Source organism: Pleurodeles waltl, chromosome 2_1, assembly GCF_031143425.1.
Source record: "Pleurodeles waltl isolate 20211129_DDA chromosome 2_1, aPleWal1.hap1.20221129, whole genome shotgun sequence".
NCBI lineage: Eukaryota > Metazoa > Chordata > Amphibia > Caudata > Salamandridae > Pleurodeles > Pleurodeles waltl.
The window spans coordinates 350,684,685-350,700,992 of NC_090438.1; the positions used below are offsets into that span (position 1 = coordinate 350,684,685).

Here is a 16,308-nt window from a genome sequence, read left to right on the forward strand (position 1 = left end):
CAGTGTCTGCCTTGACTCCGAAGAGACTGGTGCCATTAAAAGGGCAAGTCCATCAAAGTAGCCTGGACAACCCCTGAAAAGCCACACATCCTCAGCCAGGTGTGGCGCCTTAGGCCCACTGTTGATGAAACCACTCTGCCCAGTGAGGCCGTCATGTCTAGTCCGCAACAAATTGTGAACTTTGCTGCATTTCTCCCATCAGTAACTGCCTCAGAGAGTACAGGCTAGGCCTCATCCAGGACATGTGGCAGCACTTATGCAATCATATCCCATAGTGTGTGGGATAAACAGCCCAAAGGGCATGCAATGTTTACAGGCCGCAATGCTAGGCTGTGAAAGCAAAAAATCTTCTTCTCAAGTAGATCCAGCCTTTTGGATTCCCTATCCGGGGGTGCGGAATGAAACACACCCTTGAAAGTGGAGGCTTGGATAACCAAGCTCTCATGGGTGGGGTGTTGCATCAGAAAAATTGGGTCCCTAGGAAAAGGTGAGAGCGGCAGGCTATTGCCCTGTTCACAGGATCCTGCGTTGAGTTTGGACAAGGTACCCAATAGGACATCCGTGAGGTTTTCTTAAAGGAGATATGGGTTCTGAGGAGGAAACTCTAGGTTGAAGCACCTCTGTCAGGAGGTTAGTCCTGACGCCCACCGAAGGCAACTTAAGGTCCAAGACTTTAGCTGCTCTTCTTACCATGGAATAGGAAGCTTCCTTCTCCGTAGCAACAGTAGGAGGAGAAAGCATGCCAATATCTGGAGAAGTATCCACACTGCGGCTTTACCCTTAGTCTAGATGACAGTCAATAGGGTCTTGGAGCTGGCATTCTAAAGGGTCCAGCGACCCCTCCCATTCCTCGCCGTGACCTAGCCTATAAGAAAGGGGCTCAGGATCCAACACAGGAGGCAAGGCTCCTGCCGGTGTCGTATGACGCCCATCAGACTCCGTGTTGGAGTTGGGATTAAGAGTGAGGATGGCCCTGCCCGGGGTGCGCCAGGGGTGTCGGCAAATGTCAGAGTGGTACGACTGACGTTGGTACAAATCAAGGACTGGATCCATGGGTGCGCTGAAGCCACAACTGTCAGAGCGGAACCTGCGGGGCCTGAAGGCGCTTCGGCAGCGTTGGACTGCCCAAAAATGAGGCACATGGCCTCATAAATCTCTTTTAATTGGACAGGGGTTGGTCTGGCTCCTGGAAACTCAGGGAGGCATGGAGTCAGTCCAGGCACAGGCTCCGTAGAGCGAGGCCTGGAACGTCAACTCTCCATCAACTCATAGGCCAAAGGATGAGGAGAAGTTGAAGAACGATTCGGCTTCTGAGATACTTTTGTGTGTCTTGAGTTACCCGATTGCCACAAGGTCTTGGAGTGGGATGACAATGGAGGACTCCCCGACCGATCCCGGGACCTTCCTCTCAACTGAGATCTCGACTTGCGCTGAGTCAAATGTCAGGTCGTCTCCAGCTTCACAGGTCAATCCCTGAAAGACTTTAAATGCATTGCCCGACACTCAGAGCACAACAGTGAGTCGTAGTCGTGCTTCAGGCACCAAAGAAACACTAGGTGTGGATAAGTCACTGACATCGCCTGATGACAGGAACTGCAGGGGTTGAACTTGGTCTTCCACAATGACATACTAGATGCACCAGGAGCTGGAAACTCAAAAATAAATCTTTGACAAAAGTCTAAAAAAGACCAGTCAAAAAATTACTAAGCGGTGCTCTCTTCGGGTCAGGGCTGGCTAGTGCCCAAAGAAAAGAACTGAAGTCAGCGCTTCAGAGTGATGCCTACATAGGAAACCGCTGTACGAAGGTGCCCCTTTTGGCCACCCCACACACACACACTTTGCATGGTATTGATGCTAACTTGATTGAGTGTGTGCTGGAATCCTGCTAACCAGGCCCCAGCACCAGTGTTCTTTCCCTAAACTGTACTATTGTTTCCACAATTAGGTCCACAGTTAAGTCCCTTGTAAAAGGTACCATTGGAATCAACGTCTCTGTGACCAGGAAGGGTCCCTAAAGGCTGCAGCATGTACTGTGCCATCCAAATGGACCCCTCACCAAAGACATGCCCACTGCCATTACATTTTGTGTGTGTTGGTGGGGAGAAAAAGGTAACATCAACATGGCACTCCCCCTTGTCTCCATAATTGGCACAGCCCTGGCACACAGATAAGTCCCTTGTAAATGGCACCCCTGGTACCAAGGGCCCTGTGGCCAGGGAAGGACTCTAAGGGCTGCAGCATGTATTATGCCACCCTGGGGACCCCTCACTAAGCAAATGCACACTGCCTCACAGCTTGTGTGTGCTGGTGGGGAGAATACTACTAAGAGGACATGGTACTCCCCTCAGCGTGCCATACCCACAAACCACTGCCTGTGGCATAGATAAGTCACTCTCTAGCAGGCCTTACAGCCCTAAGGCAGGGGGCACTACACCACAGGTGAGGGCATAGCTGCATGAGCAATATGCCCCTACAGTGTCTAAGTCCATTCTTAGACATTGTAAGTCCAGTGTGGCCATACTGAGTACATGGGCTGGGAGTTTGTCATTACGAGCTTCACAGCTTCATGATGGCTTCACTGAAGACTGGGAAGTTTGGTATCAAACCTCTCAGCACAATAAACCCACACTGATGCCAGTGTGGGATTTATTGAAAAATGCACACATAGGGCATCTTAGAGATGACCCCTGTATGTTAGCCCAACTGCTAGTGAAAGGCTGACCGGTCTATGCCAGCCAGCCACTTCCAGACGAGTTTCTAACCACATGGGGTGAGTGCCTTTGTGCACTCTGTGGTCAGAAACAAATCCTGTCCTGGGTGGAGGTGCTTCACACCCCCCCCCCTGCAGGAACGGTAATACCTGGCGGTGAGCCTCAAAGGCTCCAGCCTGGTGTTACAGAGCCCCAGAGCACTCCTGCCAGTGGAGATGGCCACCCCCTGGATGAGCCTCCACTTTTGGTGCAAGTCCAGAGGGATAATGAGAAAAACAAGGAGAAGTCACACCCTCAGCAAGGACCACCCCTAAGGTGTCCAGAGTTGAAGGGGCCCCCTCCTTGAGAAATCCCCCATCTTGCTTTGGAGGATTAGGACCAATAGGGATAGGTATGTGTCCCCCTCCCCAGAGGGAATTGGCACAAGGAGGCTGTAGCCACCCTCAGGGACAGTAGCCATTGGCTACTGCCCCCTAACACACCCCTAAATTTAGTATTTAGGGGCGACCCTGAACTCAGCTCCTCAGTTTCCTGACGACCAAGAAAGAAGGAATGCTGAGCTGAAAACCACGAAGAGAAGATAAGGAGACACCAAATGACTGAGCACCAGCCGAACCGGCCCGTCTCCTGCTTCAAAAACTGCAGAAAGAAGCAGCAACACATTCTGCAGGACCAGCGACCCCTGAAAAACCTCCAGTGGACTGCCTGCATTACCAAAGATCAAGAAACTCCCATGGACAGCAGACCGGTCCAACAAGAAGACAAAGAAACCATCTTCAAAGGAACTCTCACCTCACTCCAGAAGCGTGAGTCCAACTGTTCTGCAACTGGCCGGTGTCCAGAGAAACCAACTAGCCAGAGAGGATCCCCAGGCAATTCCGACTTTTTGTCCACCCTTGGCTGACCTCTCTACAACCCCACGATGACGCCTGCAGAGGAAATCCTGAGGACCCCACCTGACCACGACTGTCCGGGACAAAGATATCCATCGCCTGGAGAAGCACTGCACCTGCAGCCCCCAGGCCTGAAAGAAACTGACCGCCGATGCAGCAACGCCCCGCAGGCAGCCCTCACCCTTGCTCAGTCGGTGGCTTTCCCAAGAAGCCACCCTGTGCCCTGCCTGCAGCGCCTAAGTGATCCCTGGGTCCCTCCATAGAGTTCTTTTGAGAACCCAACGCCCTGTTTACACACTGCACACGGCCACCCCTGTGCTGCAGAGGGTGTCGTTTTTGTGCCTACTTCGGGCCCCTCCAGTACTCCTCCAAACCCCCTTGGTCTACCCTCCGACAACGCGGGTACTTACCTGTAAGGAGACCGGAACCGGAGTACCCCTTATCTCAATAGAGGCCCATGTCATCTTGGCTCCTGTTTGACCTCTGCACCTAACTGGCCCTGTGTTGCTGGTGCTGGGTGTATAGGGTTATCTTGAACCCCCAACGGTGGGCTACCTATGCCTCAGAGACTGAACCCGTAAGTTTATTACTTACCTCAAAAACTGTACTTTACTTACCTCATCCAGGAACTGTTGAAAATTGCACTGTGTCCACTTTTAAAATAGCTTTTTGCCATTTTAAAGAAAACTGTATACATTGTTGATTCCATTCAAAGTCTTAAGTATTACTATGCAAAGTACCTTTCATTTAATGTACTTACCTGCTAAATGAATCTTGTGGTTCTAGAAATAAATGAACAAAATATTATTTTTCTATATAAAAACCTGTTGGTCTGGAGGTCATTGAGTGGGTGTTTTCACTTATTGCTTGTGTGTGTACAACAAATGCTTAACACTAACCTCTGATAAGCCTAACTGTTCGACCACACTACCACCAAAGGAGCATTAGTATTATCTATTATTGCCTCTGTCAAGCCTCTTGGGGGACCCCTGGACTCTGTGCACACTATGGGGGTCATTCTGACCCTGGCGGTAGTCTACCGCCAGGGCCAACGACCGCGGGAGCACCGCCAACAGGCTGGCGGTGCTCCCATGGGCATTCTGACCGCGGCGGTACAGCCGCGGTCAGATACGGGAAACCGGCAGTGTCCCGCCGGTTTCCCGCTGCCCAAGGGAATCCTCCATGGCGGCGCTGCATGGGGATTCCGACCCCCTTACCGCCAGCCTGGTTCTGGCGATTTTGACCGCCAGAACCTGGCTGGCGGTAACGGGTGTCGTGGGGCCCCTGGGGGACCCTGCAGTGCCCATGCCAATGGCATGGGCACTGCAGGGGCCCCCTAACAGGGCCCCACCAAGATTTTCAGTGTCTGCCAAGCAGACACTGAAAATCGCGACGGGTGCAACTGCACCCGTCGCACCCCTTCCACTCCGCCGGCTCCATTCGGAGCCGGCATCCTCATGGAAGGGGGTTTCCCGCTGGGCTGGCGGGCGGCCTTCTGGCGGTCGCCCGCCAGCCCAGCGGGAAACTCAGAATTACCGCGGCGGTCTTTTGACCGCGCAGCGGTATTCTGCCGGCGGGACTTTGGCGGGCGGCCTCCGCCGCCCGTCAAAGTCAGAATGACCTGCTATATCTCATTTTGATATAGTATATGCAGAGCCAGCTTCCTACAGATTACATTACTGCTTTAAATACACTTCACATATTTTGTTTGCTTTCCTTAAACTGCATCAGTATTTATTCTTTCAACAGTATTCTGGTGTTGAAACATAACATAAACAACAGTAACTGTTTTTCTAACCATTGGTCTTGAGTTCTTCTTGAGTGCGTGTCACATGTATTGCCTCTGAGTACAACAAATGCCAAGTACTACCCTCTGATGATCTTAACTGCTCGCGCACACAACCAGAAGAGAGCTTTTGGGATTGTCATTTGTAACCCTGTAAACCAATAAGGGTCACCAGGGCTGTTTGCATAGTGCCCCCATGCATTGGTGCACTACATAGATAGCCAGCTTCCTACAGGTAAGAAAACTGTAATTCCAATGCTTCAGCTCTATTAGAATTAAGACTCCACTCATAATGAGATAGCAAGGGCGTTTTGTAATCTACTTTTATAAGTAAAGGTTTTTTTCATATTTTTGCACATTTATTGTACATGTACATTCTGCAAACACTAACCTTTATACTGTTAAGTACTTAACTGTCTGTAACCTACCAACCTATGGCTAATACCAGAGAGCAAAATACTTGCCTACAGCAGTGGCGTAACAAAACTTGAAGGGCCCCTCTGCAAAGTACATTGAGGGGTCCCCCTCCGAACTGACTCAGGAGCTCTCAGGCCAGAGTACTGTGCAGATGGGGTCCCCTGGAGCTCAGGGACCACACACACTGCGGGGGCTGCAGGAGCCTTTGTTACACCACTGGTCTACAGTGACAATTTGTGAAAAGGATTGGTTAAAAAAAAAAAAAAGTTAAGAATAATTAGTTTTACTATTCCCAAATATTCAAATTGCCCTTACTGTACACTGTAGCACTGAAAAGAGCTATCTGGATACTCCAACTGAAAAGGCTGTTGACTCTCCACAGTTCCAAACCACCAAGCATCATCAATTATACTGCGAAACCGATCACCTGTATCAAAAACACAAACAAGAAATCTATGTAATGATGTACATTGAACAGGCTTCATCATTTCAGTGTTTAATACTTAAGTGTGTATTAAGGCCAGTATCACAATTCGAGAAAAGAATTACCAAGAATTTCTCTAAGCTTCCATATACTTAACAAGCTTTGCAAAATCATGTGTCTTTTAAATATGAAAAGAGAAACTATTATAGAGATTTCTAATCTGGTGTCTGACTGAAAGGTTCAAATGAGAATCAACCACTGATTCGAAAGCAGTCATACAGTAAGCCTAATGAGGCATACAGTTGCCCTAACACAATCCCAACCTGCGCCTAAGATACTGCAAATCATCCTCATTCTGATCTTGGCTTTTAATAAACAGTTGATGAGCTGCTGCAGATCTAAGTAGTCCAGTTTACCTTGCAATTGGATGGAACAGGTGGTATGTGGAGGAAATAATAAACATATATGGCATTTGTCTTAAAACACTTTTTGCAACACATCATTTTTCTTGCACTAATAATGCTCCATGACAACAGTAAGGAGGTCTAACGCCAAAAAAGAGAACTCATTTTGAAAACTGAACTAGCCTTCCTACAAGAAAGAAGTGGCACGTGTCCCTATTTGTGGAAAAGGACTTTCACCCACAGCAAACACTAGTGGCATGCTTCATTGTAGGTGTGTGAACATTAAAAATGGCAGCAAATCTAGGACCAACTTTCACAGAAGAGTATGTGAACCTGATCGTTTCTGGTTCGCTGCTACTGAATAGATTAACACTGTACAAACAATAGGCCTTATTTGGGGCTGGGATACACATACAGAAGTGAAACACAACCGTATTAAGACTATTTTACATAGAGTCATCATGACACAGTAAGGTCAAACACTACCCCTAGAGGTTTAGGGTCCCTAATGTCTCACTAATCTTCCTAGAGGACGCAACTTTCAGGAAGGATTGGGATTAAATTGACTGACCTGGCACACTGGACTGAATAATTCTTAAAGACAAAAGTTAACAACTAAGAAAAGGCTAGATAAAATAAATTGGCAAATGACAGAATTCAAGGACTCTCTGACACACTTCAAGATCCAAACAGATGTGAAAAAGGTTCTCTTTGAAAAAACTTACTCTGATCATCAAGTTCCTTACCTTCAGTAATGCCTTATCTGGCAGAGAGTCTATTTAGCCGCAGCTTCCTTACAATAATCCCCAAGCGTCAAACTGGATCTGGAAATGTTTTGTGAAAAATACACTTGTGCATCAAAACGTGGCAGACTTTGCGCCAGAAGTGACGTGGGCAGTGCCTATAAAAGTGCGACCACAATGCACTGACGAAGAACACTGGTCACTGATGTGTTAACTAGGGCCCTTGAAAGAAGAAGTGATTCTTAACTGTGAAATCCATCCACAGAGCGGGGAGAATTTGTGGGTTGGTAAGGATACTGCATCTAGATAGTCTCTCTACCAGATAAGGGGTTACCGAAGTAACATAACTTGTTCATCTGATAGAGACGTCTAGTCACTGATTCCTTACCTTAGAATACATTCCCAAGCAATGCTTCTCCGGAGGTGGGATTATGGTACCGATTAACACTACAAAGTCTTGTAGGATCGAAAGGACAAAGTGACCATCTTTCCGGACCTAACTGTCCAAGCACTAGTGCTTTGTACACATGTGCAATAAAGCCCATGTTGCTGCCTGACAGATAGCCAGCACAGGAACTCTGCAAGCTAATGCAGTTGCAGCAGCTTTGGTTTGGGTTCAAGGAGCTCATAAACCTTCAGGATGTTTTTTTTTTTTGCCACTGCATAGCAGATCTTAATGCAGAGAACTATCCATTGTGAGATGGTCTTTCTGCACCGCCCTCCCTTTTTTGGCTCTGATGCACCCCACTGAGAGTTAATCATCTACCTGCAACTCTTTGGTGCAGTAAAGGTAAAACAAACAACTCTCCTTTTGGGCCGAGCCAAAAGAGTTTCTCCTCTTCTTCAGAAGGGTGAGGAAGAGCGCTAAAGGTAGGGAGAGTGATGAACTGGCCTACATGAAAGAGAGTTACCACCTTCTTTAAGAAGGATGCTCTAGTTCGAAGAACCAGTTTCTATAGATTGATGGTAAGGTACGGAGGATGTGCCCGGGCTGATGTTACTCCCACCAAGAAGGCCGCTTTTATTGTCAGGAGCCTGAGTGGGCTGTTATGTAGAGACTCAAAAGTAGTACACATTGAAAATGTAAGGACTAAATTAAGGGCCCACAGTGCCATAATGAAGGGTGCAGATGGAAACGTTTGAAGACCTTTCAAAAACCTGCAGACAACAGAGGACTTGGGCAATGGCTGATCTGGCAACCACAGAATTGTTCAGCTACCACATAAAGAGCCTTTCAACGTTCCCAAAGCAGAGCCCTTCAAACACAAGAATGAACAACAGAACCTAGGAAAGGGGTGCAGAAAGAGGGTCATCTTGTCTGTCTGTACACCATGCCACAAACGTGCTCCATTAGCATGGGTATACTGTTTTGATGGAGGGATGCCTGGCTGCCAAGATAACATTGCAGACTTCGAGTGGAAGGCTGAAAGATGTCAACTGGACAACGCTCATTCTCCACGCATATAGAAGGAGTGTTTTCAGGTTCCGCTGCAGAACCCTGCCCTGCAGCAGAGACAGAAGATCCTGCTGAAGAGGCAGCCTAATTGGGGGACTATAACCTACTAGAAGGTATTCGCACACATGTACTAATTATAAGAAATTACACACAAGTCAGTAAATAATAGCAATTATTAATTACATGAAATTTCGCACACTCCAAGAAAATTTGTATTAAATCCCAAATATAATACAACAAAATTCAGCACAATCAAAGAAAAGTTCAATCAAACCAATATTGTAAATGTAGAGTTTATCTATGGGGGCAGGAGCGCCTCATCACTCGTAATTCACCCCCACATCTAGAGTATTTGTCGGAGTGGGCAGCTCCTTTCTCACAACGGTAATATTCCATACCTACATTTACTGAAGAGATGGAGGAGAGATCTAAGATAGCGGAGGAACTATTTAAAAGTTTAGACAGAGGTGTAACAGTGCGACAGGCTATAGGCGGTAGGAACCCTAAGAAAAAAGAAGGACTTAGGGATAAATTTATTAGGTTAGAGAAACTTAAGAAAAACGAGATGTCCAGATGGTGGGACGCAGTTACACTACAACAGTATAAGAAGTTGGATAGGATACCACGGGGCTTACGTTCACACATATTTCCTACGTATGATGATTTAGATGTTGACTTATTAAGAAAATGGGAAGAGGAGTTGAAATCCAATGAAATTGATGGATATTTTGATAGAAAACGCAGAAAGGAAAGTGGGTAAATTGCAAGCAGATATAGAGATATTGGAGAAAGAAATTATGGAATTAGATCTAAAGGAAGCTACTGAGAAGAATTTTCATATTCTTAACGATGTGATTAAGAGATATCAGGATGAGATTAAACAGAGAAAAGCCAGGAAGTTTAAAAGGGACTAGACTATGCCAATGGTAGGGTATTGACGTTCTCACGCAAATATGATCATTTGGTTAAGCACACAACCTTGACAGTAGAATCCAGTACCTCAGTGGAGTCATCATCCACCTCTAGGAGTAGTCTGGCTACAGATATTAGTGATATAGAGGGTGGAGATTCACGTGTGGGTTCAGACACACAAGGAGTGGGTTTTTTACAAGAACTGAAGAGAATAAAGCAAGGCAATTGGGAATCAAATCTAAAGAAAAACAGAACAGGAAGACAAGAAGAGGGAAAAGAGGAGGAAAAAAGCAAATCTCGTTCAGGAATGAGAACAAGATCATGGGACAAAAAAATGTACAATGTATAAAGGATTCGGAGAATAATGTGGTGAATTTGTCGGATAAGCCATTATCTCCAGATATGATAAGTCTTCTAAATAGAGGTCTAGGTTTCTGTCCATCATCAGTTGGAGATATATGTAAATCTAAGATAGATCTGTACAAGTTCATTAGAAAAATAAAAATAAAAAAATACTTTGAGTTACGTAATAAGGATACCGAACAAATCTCACATGAAAAACCGGTACTTAGTGGTTTGTCTATTCAGGACATACATGATACAGTGGCATTAATGACAATTACTGATTATGAAGAGTATCCTACAACGGTTTCCACTGTATTACAAGAATTGAATTTATCATCGAGCATACATGTTACCAGTGGTCTGAAACAAAGATCAACTTGGGTGCCTAGATTAGTATTGGACAGCAATATAGAAACCTTTTACAAAATGGTATGGGCAGACCTGAACAGAGAAGAGACGAAAAATACACATTTGAACAAACCAAACTTGAATAAGGAGGAATTTATTGCATTAAAATCTCTGAGACTGGATGATGATGTGATTATTAAAAGAGCAGACAAGGGTGGAAATATAGTGATCATGAATCGCAAGGATTATGAGCAGGAGATATATACACAACTAAATGATGAGAATTGCTATGAGAGGATAGTTTCCAATCCTATTAACACTCTGACTAGAGATATAAACAATATGCTGAAGAATTGGAGAGAGAGGGAACTATTGGATGAGGATGAATATTTATATCTTCAGGTCTATCGTCCCAAATTTCCCTGTATGTACACGCTACCTAAGATTCATAAACAATCTGTATTTCCACCTGGAAGACCAATAGTTTCGGGTGTGGGAGGTCCTACTGAAAGACTGTCGGAATTTGCAGACACTTTTTTACAATCTTTTGTTCATAATCTACCTTCCTATATAAAAGATACTAAACATAAACTAAGTGTACTCTCAGATATACAATGGGATACAGGTATGATTATGGTCACCCTAGATGTGGTGGCACTGTACACAAGTATACAACATAAATTTGGTATTCAAGCAATAGAACATGTTTTATACAAGAGGTCTGCCAGTCTGATGGAACATACGAGGATGATAATTAGTATGATAGAGTTCATACTCAATAACAACTTTTTTCTATTTAAAAATGAATGGTATAAACAAAAACAGGGTGTAGCTATGGGTTAAAAATTCTCCCCCTCATATGCTAACTTGTTTATGGGGTGGTTTGAGGAAATTTGGATATGGGGCCCAAGTGCAACGAAATGGCACACCCATATTTTATATTGGGGACGATACATCGATGATTGTTTTATGCTATGGACAGGAGATGTTAGCACACTGGAGGAATTTTGTAAATATCTTAATAGTAATGATGTGAATATCAAGTTCACATATAAATATAGTGAGACACGGTTAGAATTTCTGGACGTGGAACTGTTTGTCGATAATAATAAAATAGAGAGTAGATTGTATCGTAAACCGACCTCTTGTAACAATATACTGCACTCCACCAGTGCTCATCCACAGCATCAGATTGAGGCGATACCGCTTGGAGAAATGATTAGAGCAAGAAGAAATTGCAGTAAAAACAGTGACTTCCTTGAGGAAATTGATAATATGGGACGGAGCTTTTTAGCTAGGGGATACTCAGAAAGCATTATTAGGAAATCTATGCAGAAAGTGAGGAAAATTTCACGCAGACAGACACTAGGTCAGGATATACATAAGGGTGACACACAAGAAAAAAATGAGGATCAGAAGATTAGGATTATTTTAGATTATACGGAGAAGTCTAAAAGATTGATTAGGAGTATGAAAAAATACTGGTCATTATTTACTCAGGATGGTGTACTTAAGAAGTATATTGGTAACAGACCTGATGTTGTGTATAGAAGGGGTAATACCCTCAATAATATACTGAGCCCGAGCTACCCACTGGAGAGAAAGAAGTTAGATTGGCTTGGGAAGCGTAGTTTAGGTTTCTTTAAATGTGGTTCATGCACAGTATGTAAATGGGCTTGGCAGCCCAAGAAGGAATTTGTTGATTATAATGGTAACCTAGTGTCCATTAAATCACATATAGATTGCAATACGAAGTTTGTGGTATATGGAAAATGTCACTTACCCAGTGTACATCTGTTCGTGGCATTAGTCGCTACAGATTGACATGCTGTGCATAGTCCGCCGTCTGGTGTTGGGCTCGGAGTGTTACAAGTTGTTTTTCTTCGAAGAAGTCTTTTCGAGTCACGAGACCGAGGGACTCCTCCTACTTTGGTTCCATTGCGCATGGGCGTCGACTCCATCTTAGATTGTTTTCCCCGCAGAGGGTGAGGTAGGAGTTGTGTATGCTAGTAATAGTGCCCATGCAATGGAATGAATAAGTATGTACAAAATGAAGGTTAAAGTAATATATTTACAAATGTACAAATGTTGAAGAATTACTTCCAAACGGCTACAGGCTGCCGGGGAGGCGGGTGGGCGCAGGTGAATCTGCAGCGACTAATGCCACGAACAGATGTACACTGGGTAAGTGACATTTTCCGTTCGGTGGCATGTGTAGCTGCAGATACACATGCTGTGCATAGACTAGTAAGCAGTTATCTCCCCAAAAGCGGTGGTTCAGCCTGTAGGAGTGGAAGTAGTTTGAAATAAAGTTCTTAGTACGGCTTGACCTACTGTGGCTTGTTGTGCAGATAACACATCTACACAGTAGTGTTTAGTAAATGTATGAGGCGTAGACCATGTTGCTGCCTTACATATTTCGTTCATTGGAATATTTCCTAGAAAGGCCATAGTAGCACCTTTCTTTCTGGTTGAGTGTGCCCTTGGTGTAATAGGCAGTTCTCTTTTTGCTTTAAGATAGCAGGTTTAGATGCACCGTACTATCCATCTGGCAATACCTTGTTTTGATATTGGATTTCCTGTATGAGGTTTTTGGAATGCAATGAATAGTTGTTTTGTGTTCCTAATTTGTTTTGTCCTATCAATGTAGTACATTAGTGCTCTCTTGATGTCTAATGTATGTAGTGCTCTTTCAGCTATTGAATCTGGCTGTGGGAAGAACACTGGTAATTCCACTGTTTGATTTAAGTGGAACGGTGAGATAACCTTTGGTAAGAATTTGGGATTTGTTCTTAGAACGACCTTATTCTTGTGTATTTGAATAAATGGTTCTTGTATGGTAAACGCCTGTATTTCACTTACTCTTCTTAGAGATGTGATGGCAATGAGAAATGCAACTTTCCACGTTAAGTATTGCATTTCACATGAATGCATGGGTTCAAAAGGTGGACCCATGAGCCTTGTTAAGACAATGTTGAGGTTCCATGAAGGAACAGGTGGTGTTCTTGGTGGTATAATTCTCTTTAGGCCTTCCATAAATGCTTTAATGACAGGTATTCTAAACAGGGAAATTGAATGAGTAATCTGCAGGTAAGCAGATATTGCGGTGAGATGTATCTTTATGGAAGAGAAAGCTAGATTAGATTTTTGCAAAAGTAGTAAATATCCTACTACATCTTTTGGAGATGCATGCAATGGTTGAATTTGATTATTATGGCAGTAATAAACGAATCTTTTCCATTTACTTGCATAGCAGTGTCTAGTGGAAGGTTTTCTAGCCTGTTTTATGACCTCCATACATTCTTGTGTGAGGTCTAAGTGTCCAAATTCTAGGATTTCAGGAGCCAAATTGCTAGATTCAGCGATGCTGGGTTTGGATGCCTGATCTGTTGTTTGTTTTGCGTTAGCAGATCTGGTCTGTTGGGTAGTTTGACATGAGGTACTACTGAAAGGTCTAGTAGCGTTGTATACCAAGGTTGTCTTGCCCATGTTGGAGCTAGTAGTATGAGTTTGAGTTTGTTTTGACTCAATCTGTTTACTAGATATGGAAGGAGAGGGAGAGGGGGAAAAGCGTACACAAATATCCCTGACCAATTCATCCATAGAGCATTGCCTTCGGAGTGCCGGTGTGGGTACCTGGATGCGAAGCTTTGGCATTTTGCGTTTTCTTTTGTTGCAAATCGATCTATTTGCGGTGTTCCCCAAATTTGAAAGTAATTGTTTAGTATTTGGGGGTGAATTTCCCATTCGTGGACTTGTTGGTGATCCCGAGAGAGATTGTCTGCTAGCTGGTTCTGGATCCCTGGAATAAATTGTGCTATTAGGCGAATGTGGTTGCGAATTGCCCAATGCCATATTTTTTGTGTTAGGAGACACAACTGTGTCGAGTGTGTCCCCCCCAGTTTGTTTAAATAATACATTGTCGTCATATTGTCTGTTTTGACACGAATGTATTTGTGGGTTATTATGGGTTGGAATACTTTCAACGCTAGAAATACTGCTAACAGTTCTAAGTGATTTATGTGGTACTTTCTTTGATGAACGTCCCATTGTCCTTGGATGCTGTGTTGATTGAGGTGTGCTCCCCACCCTGTCATGGAAGCATCTGTTGTTATAACGTATGTTGGCACTGGGTCTTGGAAAGGCCGCCCTTTGTTTAAATTTGTACTGTTCCACCATAGAAGCGAGATTTATGTTTGGCGGTCTATCAACACCAGATCTAGAAGTTGACCCTGTGCCTGTGACCATTGTGATGCTAGGCACTGTTGTAAGGGCTGCATGTACAACCTTGCGTATGGGACAATGGCTATGCATGAAGACATCATGCCTAGTAGTTTTAATACTATTTTTGCTTGTATCTTTTGTGTTGGATACATGGCTTGTATGACCTTGTGAACTGTTTGAACCCTTTGTGGACTTGGAGTGGCTATTCCTTTTATTGTGTTGATTGTCGCTCCTAAGTATTGTTGTGTTTGACACAGCAAAAGTTTTGACTTTGCATAGTTGATGGAGAAACCCAGCCTGTGAAGTGTCTGTATGACATACTTTGTGTGATGTGAACACTTTGTTAGCGTGTTGGTTTTGATTAACCAGTCGTCTAAGTAGGGGAACACGTGTATTTGCTGCCTTCTGATATGTGCAGCTACTACTGCTAGGCATTTTGTAAAGACTCTTGGCGCAGTTGTTATTCCGAATGGCAACACTTTGAATTGGTAATGTATTCCCATGAATACGAACCTCAGGTATTTCCTGTGCGAAGGATGGATCGGTATATGGAAATACGCATCTTTTAGATCTAATGTTGTCATGTAGTCTTGCTGTTTGAGCAGTGGGATTACGTCTTGTAATGTGACCATGTGAAAATGGTCTGATTTGATGTAGGTGTTTAGTGTTCTGAGATCTAGAATTGGTCTTAGTGTTTTGTCCTTTTTCGGTATTAGAAAGTACAGTGAGTAAACTCCTGTGTTCTTTTGTGGACCTGGTACTAATTCTATTGCGTCCTTTTGCAGTAATGCTTGAACTTCTAGTCCTAGAAGATCTACATGCTGTTTTGACATATTGTGTGTTTTCGGTGGGACGTTTGGAGGGAATTGGAGAAATTCTATGCAATAACCATGTTGGATAATTGCTAAGACCCAAGTGTCTGTTGTTATTTCCTCCCAAGATTTGTAGAACTGGCTTAGTCTTCCCCCCACTGGTGTTGTGTGAAGGGGTTGTGTGACCTGTGAGTCACTGTTTATTTTGAGGGGTTTTGGGACCTTGAAATTTTCCCCGGTTTCTTGGGAATTGTCCCCCTCTGTATTGTCCCCGAAAACCTCCCCTTTGATATTGGCCCTGGTAGGTAGGTGGTCTTGTTTGTGAGGTGCTGGTTTCTGTGGGTTGACCTCGAAACCCTCCCCTAAAAGTAGTTTTACGAAATGTGCCAAATGTGCCTCTGCCCTGCGGGGAGTAGAGTGCGCCCATGGCTTTGGCTGTGTCGGTGTCCTTTTTTAATTTTTCAATTGCTGTGTCCACTTCCGGCCCAAACAATTGTTGTTCATTAAACGGCATGTTAAGCACAGCCTGTTGAATCTCGGGTTTGAACCCAGAGGTGCGCAGCCACGCGTGTCTCCTTATGGTGACTGCAGTATTTATTGTTCTTGCAGCTGTATCCGCTGCATCCATAGAAGAACGTATTTGGTTGTTGGAGATATTTTGTCCCTCTTCAACCACTTGTTGCGCTCGTTTTTGGAACTCTTTGGGGAGGTTTTCGATGAAATGCTGCATCTCGTCCCAATGAGCCCTGTCGTATCGCGCTAGGAGTGCTTGGGAGTTGGCGATGCGCCACTGATTTGTAGCTTGTGCTGCAACCCTTTTCCCAGCTGCATCG

At 44.4% G+C, this 16,308-nt stretch overlaps 1 protein-coding gene across 2 annotated transcripts in view; it reads right to left on the bottom strand.

Annotated features, from left to right (window-relative positions):
• Positions 1–16,308, bottom strand: part of BRWD3 (bromodomain and WD repeat domain containing 3) — a 993,456-nt gene that overhangs the window by 491,681 nt on the left and 485,467 nt on the right. For both annotated transcript variants that reach the window (XM_069212579.1, XM_069212580.1), the window contains exon 28: positions 6,123–6,234. In XM_069212579.1, the coding sequence (XP_069068680.1) occupies positions 6,123–6,234 (112 nt within the window). The remainder of the gene's footprint in view (positions 1–6,122; positions 6,235–16,308) is intronic.